This window comes from Lissotriton helveticus, chromosome 2_1, assembly GCF_964261635.1.
Source record: "Lissotriton helveticus chromosome 2_1, aLisHel1.1, whole genome shotgun sequence".
NCBI classification, from domain to species: Eukaryota; Metazoa; Chordata; class Amphibia; order Caudata; family Salamandridae; genus Lissotriton; species Lissotriton helveticus.
In genome coordinates this window covers 1,523,905,917-1,523,921,929 of record NC_136059.1, presented here as the reverse complement: position 1 = coordinate 1,523,921,929, position 16,013 = coordinate 1,523,905,917, and the positions used below count along the sequence as shown (strand labels likewise).

At 45.6% G+C, this 16,013-nt stretch overlaps 1 protein-coding gene across 1 annotated transcript in view; it reads right to left on the bottom strand.

The window, feature by feature from the left end:
* LOC144819835 (uncharacterized) overlaps positions 1-12,309 on the bottom strand; it is a 480,874-nt gene extending 468,565 nt beyond the window's left edge. Inside the window, exon 1 of the mRNA XM_078677565.1 lies at positions 12,188-12,309. Coding sequence (XP_078533691.1) covers positions 12,188-12,286 — 99 coding nt within the window. The 5' untranslated portion in view covers positions 12,287-12,309. The remainder of the gene's footprint in view (positions 1-12,187) is intronic.
* Between the last annotated feature and the right edge of the window lie 3,704 nt (positions 12,310-16,013).

The window sequence follows — 16,013 nt, the reverse complement described above, 5'->3', positions numbered from 1 at the left end:
AGTGAGTCTGGAGCCAGTGCGGGAAGGGCAGGGACTATGTGCATTTCAAAGGCATCTCTTTAAGTCTCCTTCACTCCAAAGGCACAACTGGGTATAAATATTGCACCTCAGACACCACCACTTCAGTACAGCTCTGGACCAGTAGATACTCTGTGAGTAAGAAGGACTGCTGGAAGGACTGTCACTCTGCTGGACTGCCATTCTGAAGGAGCTGCTGCCTTGCTGTGCTGACCTACTGCCTGCTGCCCTCATGCCTGCGGAGGAAGAACTGGGCCTGGAACACATCTTGAAAACAGGACCCCAGAGGGACTCAGAGGACTAACCTGCTGGCCTCCTGATCTGAGCCTCAGGAACATATTAGGCTCCGACCAGCTCCTGGACCCGTTTACAACGAGTTGCTGACCCCCAATAGGCACCTTTAAGGTCCCTGGACCCGTGGGTGAATCTGTAGCTCTTAAAATCAAACTTTTCATCTCTTCACAAACGTGAACATTAGCACCAGGACCAAGGCGCATGCCCGAAGGAACCGGCGTGAGCTACATTAAGTTCTACTCTTCCTATAGCACGCATTGTCCACCGGCGTGGATGGCCACCTTGAGGCTCCAGCCTGTCCATCCGCAACGCCTGGAATGCTCTTCATGCCCCTACCGAGCACTGCCAGTGATGCTCCTTCTGCTCCCAGCAAACTTTTCCCCCGCAAATGCGACACTTGGCACAAAACTTGAGAAGGTACAACTTCTGCCGGACTAATCTGGGACTGTATCCGACATGTGCTGAACTGTTGGATTGGACCAGGGCCAGCATGCCCAGATATCCCTGGTTGGTACTTTATGCTTCTAAGTGCAATTTTACTGTTTAGTCTTTAACAATTCATAACTCCAGTTCTAGTAATTGGATTTTTGTTGTTTTCGTCTTGTTTTATTTAATGGATTCAATCTTTTTATTAACCATATATAGATTCTCCAAACAAGAACACAGCTTCATACCTACATCCACCGGCCGGCAAAGCATATATCATGTATAATTACATAGCTTTATGCCTACAACCCTGAGGCCGGAGCATCATAGTAGGTGTGTTAAATCAATACAGGCTCAAACTGTATGGTTCTGTATCAAAAAAAGGAAAAGGAAAAACAGGAAACGAAAACTTACAGCAGCCCTTCCCTACCTCCCCCCTCCCCTCCACACTAGTCTACCCACACCCCTGATTTCTAGCACCGAGGTAGGAGGCCTCTGTGAAGCATTCTGCAATAAAGGCTCTGACCCTGCTGTAGGCACGGTTTGTGGCAGTAGATGAAGAATTTAGAGGTATTTGGGGCAGGTAGCCTCACATAATTTTTTTGATAAGAGGCGCAGGAACTGGGCCCATAAATCAGCATATGATTCTCCCTTATGATCTGCCAGCAACGACAGTCGCTCCATGGCTAGGACTAACCAGAGTCTGTGAAGCCAGGCTGTGAATTCAGGGATCGTCGGGGTCCCCCAGTGTGCTGGTATTACCTGGTGTGCTGCTAGAAGTGCCAACGCGATTTGCCTGCCCCTCAGAGAACGAAGGGGAAAGGTTACGGGGTTTGAGAGCCCTAGTATGGTGTAGGCCGGGAATCTAGGTATAGATGTGTAAAATGCCTCATCCACATTATCTAGAACCTCAGTCCAGTACCGTTGCAATTTGGATCAGTGCCATAGCAGATGGACCAAGAAACCTGTCATCCTGCACCCCCTCCAACATAATTCGGATTTGATAGCGTCCTATTTGTGTATTCGCTCTGGTGTGTAATACCAATAGGAAAAAACCTTAAAAGCAGAGACTGCACCCGTTGTGTTATGTGCTGTATGGTGAGCGCAATAGATTATATTATCCCATTCTTCATCCAAGAGTTGTCTCTAGTACTGTTTCCCATCTAGCTTGGGCCTTTGTGCTTTTTCCAGCATTTGGGCAGTAAGCATGGCATATAGCGCAGAGATACGGTGTCGGTCGTTTTTCTTGCAGACCAGCCACTTACCATGAAGTTGTGTCCCGGCCACTTACTACTTTTGATAAGAGGCCAATACCACCATCTTTTTTCGGGATATTCATTTGTGCTAATGATATACGCAGCTTCTTCCCTCCCCAAACAAATGTATTAAATAATGTCTGTAGTTGGTCTAGTACTTTTGGCAGCGGAGCCATTGGTATTGTTTGGAATACGTATAGGATGCGGGTGAGTATTGTCAATTTGACTGCTGCAATTCTCCCGAACCAGGCTAGCCTCAGCTGAGTCGAGCCATCCAATGCCTTTGTAGTGTGATCGAGTGAGGTTGTATAATTTAGGGCCACTGTTTGGGATATGGTCCGAGCCAGTCTAATGCCCAGGTACGATATGTCTTGCTGGGTCCAGTGAAATGGGAACGGAGTCCGAGCATTGTCTGCTACAGGCTGAGGGATATGTAAGTTCAGGATCTGTGACTTCATCAAGTTAACTTTGAACCCTGCCGCCTCCCCAAATTTATTCAATTCTAGAAGCAAAGTAGGCAGGATGGTCAGCAGGTTAGTAAGCGATAGGATCACATCATCTGCGTATAAACTGACCTTGTGAGTATCCTTCCTGGACTTTAGACCCTCAATCTGTGGATTCTCTCTCAGACGCTGGGCAAAAGGCTCCGTGTATAAAGCGAACAGAAGAGGGGACAAGGGACAACCCTGTCTCATCCCTCTAGAGATCAGAAAGGTAGTAGAGTTAATTCCATTCACTCATACAAACGCTCTTGGCGCGCTATAGAATCACTTAATCCACTTAATGTATTTCTCTCCAAACCCAAAATACCTCTGCGTATCAAACAGGTAGAACCAGCTCACTCTGTCAAACACCTTTTCTGCGTCGATGGACATAAACAGCTCCTGTCTGCTGGATCTCTGTAAGCTGTCCATGAGGTGGAAAAGGTGTTTTGTATTATCTCCCCCATGCCTGATAGGGATAAAACCTGCTTGGTCTGGGTCAATGAGATCCGCCATTCAGGGATTAGGTCATGCTGCTAAGATACTAGCGAATATTTTCGTGTCAGTGCTTAGCAAGGAGATGAGTATAAGACCCACAGTCCATCGAATCTTTGGAGGGTTTTAAAATGACAGAGATGGCTGCCTCCGACCTGTTCTCTGTCACCGCCCCTGACTCTAGGAAATAATTAAATAGTTTAGTCAGAAAGGGGGCCAGCTCTTGGAAAAAAGATTTATAGAATAGAGCTAAGAATTCGTCTGGGCCCAGTGACTTCCCGAGTTTAAGGCGAGATATTGCTGAGATAACCTCCTCAATGTGTATGGGCCAGTCAAGTTGTTCCGCCGTAGCTTTTGGCAGGGGTGAGATTGTGCAATTCCCTAAATAAGAGCGTGGGTCTGATACCGGCGAATCCTGTTCTGTGTAGAGAGTCTGATAAAAAGCCCTAAAGGCATATACCATCTGTGAGTCTGCGCCAACCTCCTCTAATGGCCTGGATCAGGGATGTCTGTGTTTTAGCAGGCAGCCTCTGAGCCAGCAACTTGCAACACTCATCGCCGCTGAGATAGAATTTATGAATTTATGGTGCAGCCTGAGGAGTGCATACTCAGCTCTATCGAGGTCAAGGCGCTTCAATAACAATTGTTTATTTTCTAGCTCTAGCAAAACCCTTGGTGCCCCTGTTTGTTTATGTATTGATGCCTGCTCTGCTACTCCCTGCTCTAACTCTTATCGCTTTTCTTTCCGTGCCCTGGTCTCCGCTGTAGAGAGAGTTATGAATTTTCCCCTCGTGGCAGACTTTAAGGCATCCCATACCGCTGACAGAGAAGCAGACCCTTCATCATTAAGCTGCAGGTATTCTACTAGTGTACATTTAATCGCTATCACCTTCTCTGGCGAATATAAGAGGTTTTCCCATAAGCGCAATACCGGAGGGACTGCCTGGGCCAATTGCGCTTGTATGCTAACCATCATAAGTGCGTGATCCGACAGGAACCTTGGCTCAATAGAAGCATCTATGAGCCAACGGGATAATGTATTAGAGGCAAGGAAGTGGTCAATCCGCGCATACGACTTGTGAGCCGCAGAGTAATAGGTACAGTCTTTGATTCCGGGGTTCTGAACACGCCACATATCTTGCAAACCATTGTCTACCAGCCATCCTAGCCCCATGATGAGAAGGCCCCAGTCTGTCCCGACCTTTGCCCTGACCTGTCCATAGATGTATCCATCACCAGATTCAGGTCTCCCCCTACCAATACAAGTGCATCTGGGGAGGTCAGTACTTCCGTAAGGGCTTTGATGATGAAAGTTTCTAGTTGAGTGTTAGGTGTGTAAATAGAGGCCAAGGTAATATAGAGCCCTCCCACAATACTCGAATAGCTAGCAAACGCTCCGTATTTCTAAATGAGTGGCTATCACTTTGCCAGGGAAGTGTGCTCGTAGTAGGATTGTCACCCCATGTTTCTTAGACGGGCCTGAGGACCACTATTGCTGCAGGAAACTCCATGTGCGCATAAGCGGGGTGTCTTTGGAGAGGAGATGCATCTCCTAGAGGAGACATATATCTCCCCCTGAATTCTCTATAAGGGAGCGGATTGCAGATCTTTTAACTGGATTGTTTAGCTCCCGAACATTGAGGAAAACAACTTTGAGGTGTTTACCCATGCTAAAGTGTTACTTTCCCATCGTCAGCTAGTGTGCCATCCTTCCCCTCAAGGGCAGTGGGTAGGTGTCATCAGGTGCGTGTAGAACTGAAAGTGCGTCTAGACTGGTGCTGAGACCCCAAGAAAAAATATAACTATATGTAGAAGCAACACAAAAACAAAAAAACTGTTACAGCTGAGCAAGACAAAAGCTTGTCTATGGTATGAACACCTTGGAGGTCATGGCTCTAAAGCAGAGTCAAATAACAGAGTACCTGATCCTTACAGAGCATCAGGCGCACATCTTCAGTAGGTGGCATGGACTGTTCTCCCCGTCCCCCCGTCTGCATATCAATTACACCATACCGAATTGCATTGCCACTCATGTCAAGGGGAGAGTGGGCGCGCCAGAGGCTGAGACAGTGAGGAAAGCACTGCCTCTCTTTCTTTGGTCATCGTCACTGGGTCCGGTCGAAGGCCAGCGGCAGGCCTGGCAACCTGTTGCCATCGCAGGGGGCCTTTGCGATGGAGCTTCTCTAGAACCCTTTTCATGCCCAGCCAACAAGGAGTTTTCCAGTTCCAAAACTTACAACGCCTCCTTGAGGGATTGTAGCTGGCGCAGGTGCCCGTGATATTTAAAGATGATGCGGAAGGGGTGCCTCCAGGAATATGGAATTCCTTTCTCTCGCAGGTGGGTGGTCACCACTCAGAATTCTAGCCTTTTGGACAGAGTGGACGCTGCTAGGTCTCGAAAGAGAGCGGGTGTATGCCCTCTGAAATGTATAGGTTGGGATTCTCTGGCCTTACGAAAGATCAACTCCTTCAGCTGGAAATCGTGGACACAGACGAGAATGTCCGGTGGCGGCGCCTTATTTCCTCTGGGTAGGCCCACTCTATGTGCCCGATCCATCCGAATATCTTTTGTGTCATCCTCTCCCAGAACCTGTCGAAAAAGAGCCAGAACGTAGGATCTAAGATCATCTTCTTCCGTTTTCCAAGGTACTCCCCGAATCTGTATGTTATTTCGCAGAGAGCAGTTCTCAAGGTCTTCATCGTGTGCTTGTAGGTCAAGATGTTGTTCCTGCAAACGGATAAGGTCCTGTTGCAGCATATGGATCTCCTTGTGTCTATTCGTGTCGTGGTCCTCTAGGGTAGCTACACTGCCGCCGACCTCTTCCAGATCGCGTCAGAGCTCTTCCAAGTCTGCGGTGAGCTGGCTCTTCAATTTTTGGATATCTTCTTTCAGGGAGAACAGCTCCGACATAAAGGCCTTAGTGGCCGGTCCATCGCCACCCTCCACCGCCTTCTTCTGCGGGCGCGGTGTTTGTCGCACTAGAGGCTACAGTCTTCTTTAGGAGCATCTCCTTTACATTCCTATCCTTTTTCAGGGGCACTGCCATCACGGCTTGCGCTCAGTATCACTAGTGTTTGTCAGAGGGGAAGTCACATATTAGGCTCAACCACAGGCCCGAAGTCGTTGTGTGTTTCCGCATTAGGCCCTTTTTCAGGGGTTACCTGGCCAGCGGTGGGTATTCTTGAAGTCCTTTTGTGTGCTCCTTTGTTGCAGTGAACAAAAAGCACCACTCGTGCTTGTGAAGAAGTAAAAGAGAAAGTAGCACCGAGGTGCCCGAACCCCTCGGGTGTGAAGGAGTCGGTAAGCACAAGCAATGCTCGCTCTGTATCAAGCCCCTTTAGTCATTTAGACCCCTCATGGACATTCCAATGGGGACCACTAGGCCGGTCGCGGGAGTCCCAGCGCAGCCCTAGGCAGGTTTGTGGGCGAGTGCTGCACTAGTAAACAGTGGGGGATTAATGATGCGGAGTGCTGCAGGCTGCTAGGCATCGTGGCTTACTCACTGGTGTCGGCTAGTGACACAAATCAAGCGCTCTTCCCTGGGATCTAGAAGCTCCACTGCCCTTCAGCACTATCACTGTTCAGCCTGTATTTTCCAAGGCTGGGTTCAAGCAGAGTGTGTCACCTGTGCCTGTGTCTTCAAGGCTCCCCAGTGTTCCAGCGGCCCTGCTGGGCCCCTTCTTTGGCTGTTCCAAGATGGCTGCTCGCTTCTCTCGCAACGTTTTGCGAGTCCCAATGTCCGGGCTGCCGGGCGTGCTGAGAGCGCCGAATTACAGTGCGCCTGGTGCCCTGTATCCACAGTTGTGTCCAGTGCCCAGCTCTCACTTCATTAGAGCGGTTGCAGTCTGCGTGTCGCGGGATGCTGTAGCTGCGCCTCTGCCGATCAAAATGCCAGGTGCTGCTCAGGAGCCGTGTCAGGTGACAGCCGAGTATCCAGCTCACCCTCCTGCAGGTCCACCGGTAGGAAGCCATGCACATGACACATGCAGCTCACTTGTTCCTGCGTCGCAGGCTGGCAGAGTGTTCTTCTGCCACACCGGCATCTGTCCGCCGCAGCACGCCTCCCGTCTCTTGCCCGGCCTGGGAACCGCGCACCCTGACTCGTGCACTTGGCTCTCTAGGTCACTCGAGCCTCCAAAACGTGTCAAATCTTGTGTACAGCAACTCTCCGTCAGCACCCGGTTCTCCCCAGCTGTGTTAGGGTACTGGGAATGGGCCGCATTACAAAGCTCGAGAATGGCGATGCCGGAGGGACATACTCGAGCGTCCTATCCAGGCGCCATCTTCTCTTATTTTTAAAAAAATGAAATGAAGCTCTATATTTCTACCTGGTATGGAATCTTTTTGTCTGGTGTTTTTAAAAAATTTTATTTATTGCTTTTCAGAAAAGAAAAAAAAAACATAACACCAATACCACAGTGTATCGAGTTGGGGAAACAAATTAATAAGTACATACATACATCTTAATCAGAAAAGACAACAGAAATTTAACATACTAAACAATTTAAAATTTGACATCAGTAACATCAGTGGAGAGAATAAAGAACATTAAATTGATACTCGAGGAAAAGAGAAAAAGGGGATAAAAAAAAGGGAACAAAAACCAGAGGCAGAAAAAAGAAATTGAAATAGCAACAAATGGTTCAATGCAAGAACCACTGCTCCAACGGGGCCCATATCCTGGAAGCCAACTGGCGTTTTCTTCTCCCCCTCACCAAACACACCGAAGATTCCAAATTATACCAGGCTAACATCCTAGCTTTCCAATGACAGAAGGTAGGAGCCTCCAGACTTAGGCACTGTGAGGTTATACATAACCGTATCATTGCTATACATAACCGTATCATTGCCATCGCAATGAACAGAAATCTTGTTCTTTCAGCAGCTCCTGCATGTTCACAACCCAATATAATTAACTCCGGGGAAATGTTAACCGGAATTTTGAGCACCTGATTGATGAAACCACAATATCTTTTTGAAAAACACTCAGATTGGGACATGAATAAAACATATGAATTGCATCTACTGCATGAAATTTACACCTGGAGCAGGAATCGCCCTTGCCACTCCCCCTCCCCCAACTAGCAATCTTGGCCGGGGTATGATTTAGATTGAACATAGCCATATAACTTTGCATACGCAAGGTACCCGAAACTAAAACATATCTGGCTAGTTCAAGCGGCTGTTTCAATCCAGTGTTGGAATACCAAATTTCGCCGCCCACTTAACATTGTGGATATCCAAGTCATCAGGAAGATCTGACAAAAGACATTGATAGATGGCTCCTATTCTAGCTCTTTTCTTAACCAATTTTACTAAAGCAATCTTATCATACAGGATAAGATTTCTGCGGTGATGTCTATCCAAAAAGCTCCTAACCTGAAGATATTTTAAAAATATCGTTAGAATACAAGTGAAACTTATCCTTTAAAAAGGAAAAGGAGGCCAGCTGGCCATCGTGACCCAGATCACCAATATCTTTTAAACCCAAAGAGTGCCATGTAAATGTGACACCATCCTGAAATATCGATAGTAGCACGCCCACGGCACTGAATGGTGTATAGGAATTAATCTTCGGAATAGATACGCGAGATCGAATTTTCTGCCAAATAGAAAACAGAGCCCAAGTAACCTTAAATTTCTTTTTTTTTTTAAATAACTCGGCTCTAACACACGTGTTAAAACACCCTTGGCAGCATCACCCAGGACAATATCATATATAGATGGGCTGATACATAATGGGAAATCTATCCTATCGCCCACCAATGGTGAGCCAAAATGTTGTAGCATGGCAGCCCAATAATAATATAAAAGATTGGGAACAGCCCAGCACCCCCGTGCCCTGGGGAGACAGGTCCATTTCGCAGCTCTTCTTACCCGGTGGTAGCTCCATAAAAACTCTGACAGATTCTCTCCGCCCTAACCAATGTTACCTGTGGAATCAAAAGAGGAATTGAACTAAAGAAATATAAGAACTTTGGAAGGATTAACATTTTCAAAACATTACAGCGTCCAAAAAGTGACAGGTGGAGATGGTCTAGTCTCTCCAGCTTGGTATGGAGAGAGTCAATAGCAGAAAGATAACTCAAATCCGGAATCCGATCGACCACAGGAGAGATTTGAACCCTGAGATAAGTAGTTTCTGTTACAATAGATACCTCAGAAGGAGGCATACCTTCTGACTGAAGAACTTGAGTTTTTGTGATATTAAGCTTGTATCCGGACATGGCCCCAAATCGAGCAGCCAAGGTCTCTAGGGCCAAAAAGGTAGAGCCAACATTGTCAGTTAAGACAACAATGTCATCGGCATAAGCCAATGTCTTATATTCTACCCCCTGAACCCTGACTGGCGAGATATCCTCGCTAGCTTCAAACATATTGAGAAAAGGCTCAATAAACAAAGCAAATAGCAGGGCCGAGCAGGTGCAACCTTGTCTGGTTCTTCTGATGATGTTAAAGCACCCTGACTCTTGCCCTGAGATGCGAATTGTCGCAACTGGGGAGATATACAATGCCTGAAGAGCCTGAATAAACTCCGCACAAAACCCTTTCCAGCGCAACACAGACCACAGGAACCCCCAGGAGACCCTGTTGAACGCCTTTTCGGCGTCCAACAGGATTACTTCAAGGGGGGAACCCGTGGCCTGCGCCCTGTCCAAGAGTGCAACGACGCGCCGAACATGGTCGGTTGTATCCCTGCCAGGGATAAACCCATGCTGACCAATGAGACCAAGGGAACTATAAAACGCGCAAGTCCAATAGAAAGAATACTAGAGTAAATTTTACTGTCTGTATTAATGAGTGATATTGGCCGATATGGAGAGGGATTCAGCTCATTTTTGGTTTTCTTTTTACATAATACCACCGTAGTCTGTCGCCAAGAATCAGGGCTAACACCAGCCTGTGCAGCCCTAAATACTGCCAGTAGATCCTGGCTAACCAGCGAAGAGAAGGTCTCATAAAATTCTAGATGAATAAGATCGGGCCAGCAGCCTTACCATTAGCCAGAGATTTAATTGCCACTTCCGCCTCTTCCCAAGTAATAGGATCAGGAAGCACCTCATTCTGTTCTGTTGTAATCCTCGGGGTATCTATAGTCTGAAGGAAATCATCCACAGCATTCAGATTTTGAATAACGCTGGGCTCCTCAGTATAAAGTAAAGCATAAAAGTTAATAAAGACATCCATTACACCCCTTGGGGTATCCTGAATACAACCCTGCTGATCCGTAACTCGAACAATACGATTTGCCACACTCTTTTGCTGAAGTCTCTTGGCTAGGACCCTACCAGAATTTTCACCAAATTCATACATCGACGTTCGAATTTGAACATATTTGGCCGCCAGATCCCGGCCAAAAGACTCCAGCAATTTAGATTTTAATATGGCAACCGCCTTCCGACTCTGGGAGATCTCATGACCTAGCCGAATATTAGTGCTTAGCTCCAACTCTGTTAAGCGTAGCTCCTCTAGCCGACTTTTACTCCGCGCCTGTGTGGTTTTCCATCGATAGGTGGCAAAGCTTTTCGTTTCTCCACGCAACGCGGCTTAAAATGCGTCCCAGAGTATACAATCAGAGGCTGTCCCCCTATTAATATCCATAAACTCTGAGATCCATCATCCCATGTGATCCTGGTATAATTGATCTAGCAAGAGCTTCCTCTCGAATGTCCAGGGCCTAAGATGTTTAATAGGGCGCTCCCAGGGACACTCTACCACTAAGGCATTATGATCTGATAGGATCGTTGGCACCACCTTGATAGTGGCCGTCCCTACATACTGATCAGAAAGAAAAGCATAATCAAGACAAACCGTTTTATTATGCGGGACAGAGTAATATGTATACCCGTCTTTATCTTGATGATGGTAGTGCCAGAGGTCTATCAAACCATGTAGTAGTGACCCAGACTCTATATCATCAATCCCGGGCCAGCTTACTCCAAGGAACCTAGTCAATTCGGTCACTCCTACACACCCTATCAGATCCTCCGGAGGAAGTGACCCTATCTATAATTTATCAAACAATCATAGCACATCAGGACGAGGCGCAACAGGAGAATGTGTGTACGCAGGGGTCCTGCCGCAGAATGCAAAACTCAATTTGCAGGGTTCGAAAACCCGCTCGGATATTGCTGCTAGGATTGGAGAGGCCGAGGAGCGAATTTCTGTCCTGGAAGATACAGTGGCGGCCCAGAAGGGACTGGCGAGTGTGATTAAAGATCAGCGGGAGGACATGCTTTGTGTTATATCCTACATGTTTATTTAACATGTATTCTAGCCCTGCTGCCTCTAGCTGCTCAGCCAGAGTGTGTCTTGGTGTTAGAATGTTGGTGTGCCTGTGATGCGTTGAATGCCTGGGTGACTGAGTTGGATATGGGCTGAGCAGCTAGGGACGCTGCTCCTGGAGGAGCTGGTACCACACTAGGCTGGCTGGAGTAATCTAATATGTAACCTGATTTGAAGACTGAATAAACTAGTCTTGAACATACTACCTGGCTCCTGGTGTCTTTCCACTAAGGACACAACATAATTTTGGCGATTATGTTCTAGGTAATTTTATCGTTAGCACTATTCTTGGTTATCCTTTGGGGTCATAGTGCTTTTCATTTACAGAGTATGTGGAAGATAATGCTATGTTCTGATATGAGTTAAAATGCAATGTTCTGATATGATTTAAAAAAACTCGTTTGAAGGGGATGGGGATTTTGTACTTATGGTGTATTTACAGTCAAGAGTCTAATTTGGGATGTGTAGTTACAAAGAACAAGAACTTGTCACCTAACAGCTTGTTGTGACAACACATAGTGTTGGCTGCACAGAGAAAGTTTGATTTTAAAACCACAGTGACTTTGACATTTGAAAATAAATGTTTGAAAAAAAAATGCTGTTTCTAAGTTTACCAGTCACCTCAGCTTAATGGATTTCGTGAGTTGGAGGGACAGTTTTTACTGGTGTTGGTGTTTCACCCTCATCCTCATGAAAGAATGACAGCAATTTGAACTATGTGCCAATTTGGGAAGTTCCTGCTTATTTTATCGTGGGTCAACCGCCATTTCTGGACGCTTCAGGGAATAAGCCATGTTTCATGTCCACATAAATAGCAACCTCCTCCAGCTGCTGTTCTAATTTTAAGAAGGGAAAGTCGTTAATTTCCCCAGCGGCAGAAAAGCGATCTAATGATTGAGTGATTTATTGTACGAATGTTTAAAACGTACCTTTCTTATTGTGAGGAGGTTAAAGGGTGGGTCCAACTGCTGCATGTGGAAACGAGCTTCACCAAGCTGTGTGGTGACGGTTGGTCCCTGGCCCTGCATTGTGTCCGTGACAGAGATCTTCTTCTGGCCAGAGCAGCAGGCAAATGATGACGTCGTGGAATGTTCTTGTTGATTCAGCGAAGCTACGATGAGTCATCTGTGCGTTCTCACGTCTTTGGAGCAGTGAGAGCAAAATAGGACTGCAGCGAGTTGAGAGTGACGTTGATGTTGCCGAGAGAGTATGTTTAGTAAAAGTGATGTGGTAAAACCACGAAGTGGCACATAGAGAACAAAGGACATGTGAACTTTAATTTGCATTTTCAGCAGCACACAGGAAATGAAGTTAAGCGACGAAGCGGCACATAGAAAGCGAAGGACATGTGAGATCAAAATTGTATTTTCAGCAGCACACAGGAAACAAAATTCACAGTGCGTCTTTCTATTTTGGATGGTATTCTGGTGTAGTGTTTATGGCAGAAGAAAATTATTTTCGCTTCAAGTCGTGTTGGAACTAACCATTTTCTGAAGTACTTTTTCTTTCACAATTTTGTGTTACACTGCCATCTAGCGTCCATTAGCGGCACAGGTCTTGGAGTGGTGATTCATCCTTTTATGTATGTCGAAGGAAATTTTCATTTGTTTTCTTTCCGGCATAGTTAGTTTTTCTTCATTCGGAGAGCATGTCATCTGTAAGCGCTGTAGGTTTAGTTTCATGACATTTTTCTTTACTCCGTAATGTGTCTTGAGCTTTTATTGTAATGTAATTTCTCAAGAGAAATGTTTTGCAATTTTTGGTCTGTGCTGTTCTGTTTTTTTGTTTCCTCTACAGGGAAAGTGTGTATTTTCTACAATTCGGGTGAGAGATCGCTCACCGGTGTGTTCTTGTGTGTCTATTGTAAGGTGTACAAATGCTCTAGATCAAATTTTTATTAGAATGTAAGGTGTTTCTTGTACAACCTTGTTAAGTTGTGATGCCACAATGTTAGTCTTAGGTTGGGTTCTCTCAGTTTAGTTTCAAACAGGTGTTTTTCACAGTTCCCTTACTTGAGGGATGGTCGTAAGAACAGTTAGTTACATATGTGTGTATCCTCTTCATGGGGTGCATTACATGGGTCAGTTCCCATTTTGAAGTTTGCAATGGGATAGTGTGATACTCCTACCTTATGGGGGGTATGTAGCCTCCACAAGGGGGTTTGGGACATGGATCAGTTTCCATAAGTTTGTTCCTAGGTGAACTCCTACACGGGGTCGGTTGTGGGATTTAATCCCTATTACAGTTGTGCACAGTACTTTTGTACGTACCTTTATGGTTTGAAGTATGGGTGTCGACCCATTTGTTTGGTCTTCCCTACTCTTGGGATTCTGTTGTTGGTAATTTTCCCTTAGCACTACTCTTAGTTATGTTTTGGGTTATTGTGCTTTTCGTTATGGGGTATTTAGAACTTCAATGTTCTGATGTGTATTAAAAATTCTTCTTTGAAGGGGGATGGGGGATTCTGCACGTAAGTTGTATCTATCTTAACCATCGATCTTGAACATACTACTTGGCTCCTGGTGTCTTTCCACTAAGGACACAACACTTTGGAAGCTGACTGATCTGGAAAATAGGGCCAGAAGAAATAACCTGAGGATTTTAGGGATTGAGGAAGGCAAGGAAGGTGAAGATGTCAGGCAGTTTGTAGTGGAACTATTTACTGAAGCCTTTCTAGAGGTCACGCAGTGGGACTGGCACCTGGAAGTACAGCGGGCGCATCGGTTCCTGTTTAAGAAAAGGTCGTTTTCTGGACCTTCCGGTGCTACTGAAGCTAAGCCACAAGCAATTTTGATCTGCTTAAATAACTTTCTGGCCCGAGAAAAAATGTATGATCTTGCTAGACTAGATAGGAGGAGGGTGGGGAAGGGCTGCAAATTTTTTGTCCGGCCTGATTTTTGTCCGGCAACGGTTGAGCGAAGGTGGCAGCTTCGTCAGCTAATTTCTTTGTTTCAGGCTAGGGGTGCGCAGGCTTTCCCACTCTTCCCTTGTAAGCTGAAAGTAATCTTTAAGGCACAAACTAAGTATTTTCTCTCTGAGATTCAGACAAAGGAGTTTTTGGACTCTATTTAATTAGTATTGTTGTACATATTTGGGTACTGGGATACGGGTGTGCTTAGACAGTGATGAAGTACCATGGGCTGATCTGATCATATGGGTTTTTACTTCTAAAATTTGTTTCTGTGGTTTTGGCTAAGTGATCGGGGTCAGCCTTAGGATATTGTTAGTAGGGGGTTGTAGGATCCAGGGGAGCTGGGGGGGTAACCAACCTAAACCATCACAAGGACGATGGTCCTGTTGCCCTGCAAGGGGGGTGAGGGACTGGGGCCGGGTTGGGTGGGGGGGTTCTGGGTGGGGTCAGAATTTGGTGGTGAGGGTGATGTGGGGCTGGTGTGTCCTTCTGGGTGTAATGTCGAGCTGGGGGAATCTGTGTCTTGCTATTGAGAGCAGAATTTATTTTGCCACATTTTGGATAACTATGATGATTATTCTGTTTACTGTGATTACTGAAAATTTGTTTCTGGGTTTTGGAGAGGGGGACATAAATCTGTTTATGAATGGGGCAGAATAGACTGCGGTTTTGTTCATGGAATATATGTGGATTAAATGATGGGGAAAAAGAGTCAATTGTTCTATAAGATTCTTCAAATGATGCAGGTGGATATAATATGTCTCCAGGAGACTCATATTCCATGGAGTAATTGGGGGCTCCTAAGACTCCCTGGCTTTGAGCTAGTGGCCTGTTCTCGTTAGACCTCTATGATCAGAGGTGTGGCTATTTTGTTGAAGAAAGGGGTTGGCCATTGTAAGAAAGTTAAAGAGGACAATGCAGACAGGTGGGTGATTGCTGAAATGGTGGTAAATAATTGTCTCTTGTCGGTCTGTTCAATTTACGGGCCTAATTTGGACGACCAGGAGGTTCTTAAAAATATCAATATTGAACTAGCAGTATTGCCACACCCAATAATGTTCTGCGGGGATTTCAATATTAATCTAGTCAATTTGATTTAGTAAATGACCGAAATTATGGAGGTAGGAAACCCTGCGTGTTTAAGGCATTGCAAACTCTATTTGTCTGGTGTTTTCACTGTTTTATTGTTTGAAGTGTTGCACAAATACTTTACACATTGCTTAGGTTAAACCTAACTGGTCTGTGCCAAGCTACCAGAGGGCGAGCACAGGTTAAATTAGAATATGTTTGTGACTTACCCTGATTAGTACTGTGGTTACTGCTTGACCAGGGCTTCTTTTCCAGTCAACCAGGAACCCAATTTCTAACACTTCCTGTAAATAGTGTTCCTTGCCAAAAGAACAAAAATATATTGAGAATAATGTAAAAGTGGGGGTAGCTATCCTCACAATTGGCGGGGGGCTACAGTTTAATAGGTCTACAGCTGATAAACTAGGGCGTTGGGCAATAACAGAATGGCTATTTGGTCAAGGGAAAAAAAGTTACGATTTGCTCTATATATGGAACATTAACAGATGACCCTGAATTATGGTTATTCATTTTACATGAACTAGCTCACTGGTCACCGCCCTTCATCATATGTGGTGATTTTAATCTGAATCTTCCCCCAGACTGGCAATCAAGTCCAGATTTTCTATATAAAGGAAGGAAGCCAAGAGTTTTTAGTACACTACAAGAAATATGTACCACACATGGATTAGGGGACTGCTGGCAAGCAAAACACCCTACAGATCTAGGTCACACATTTTTTTTACACCCACATAAGAAAATAGCTAGGCTAGACT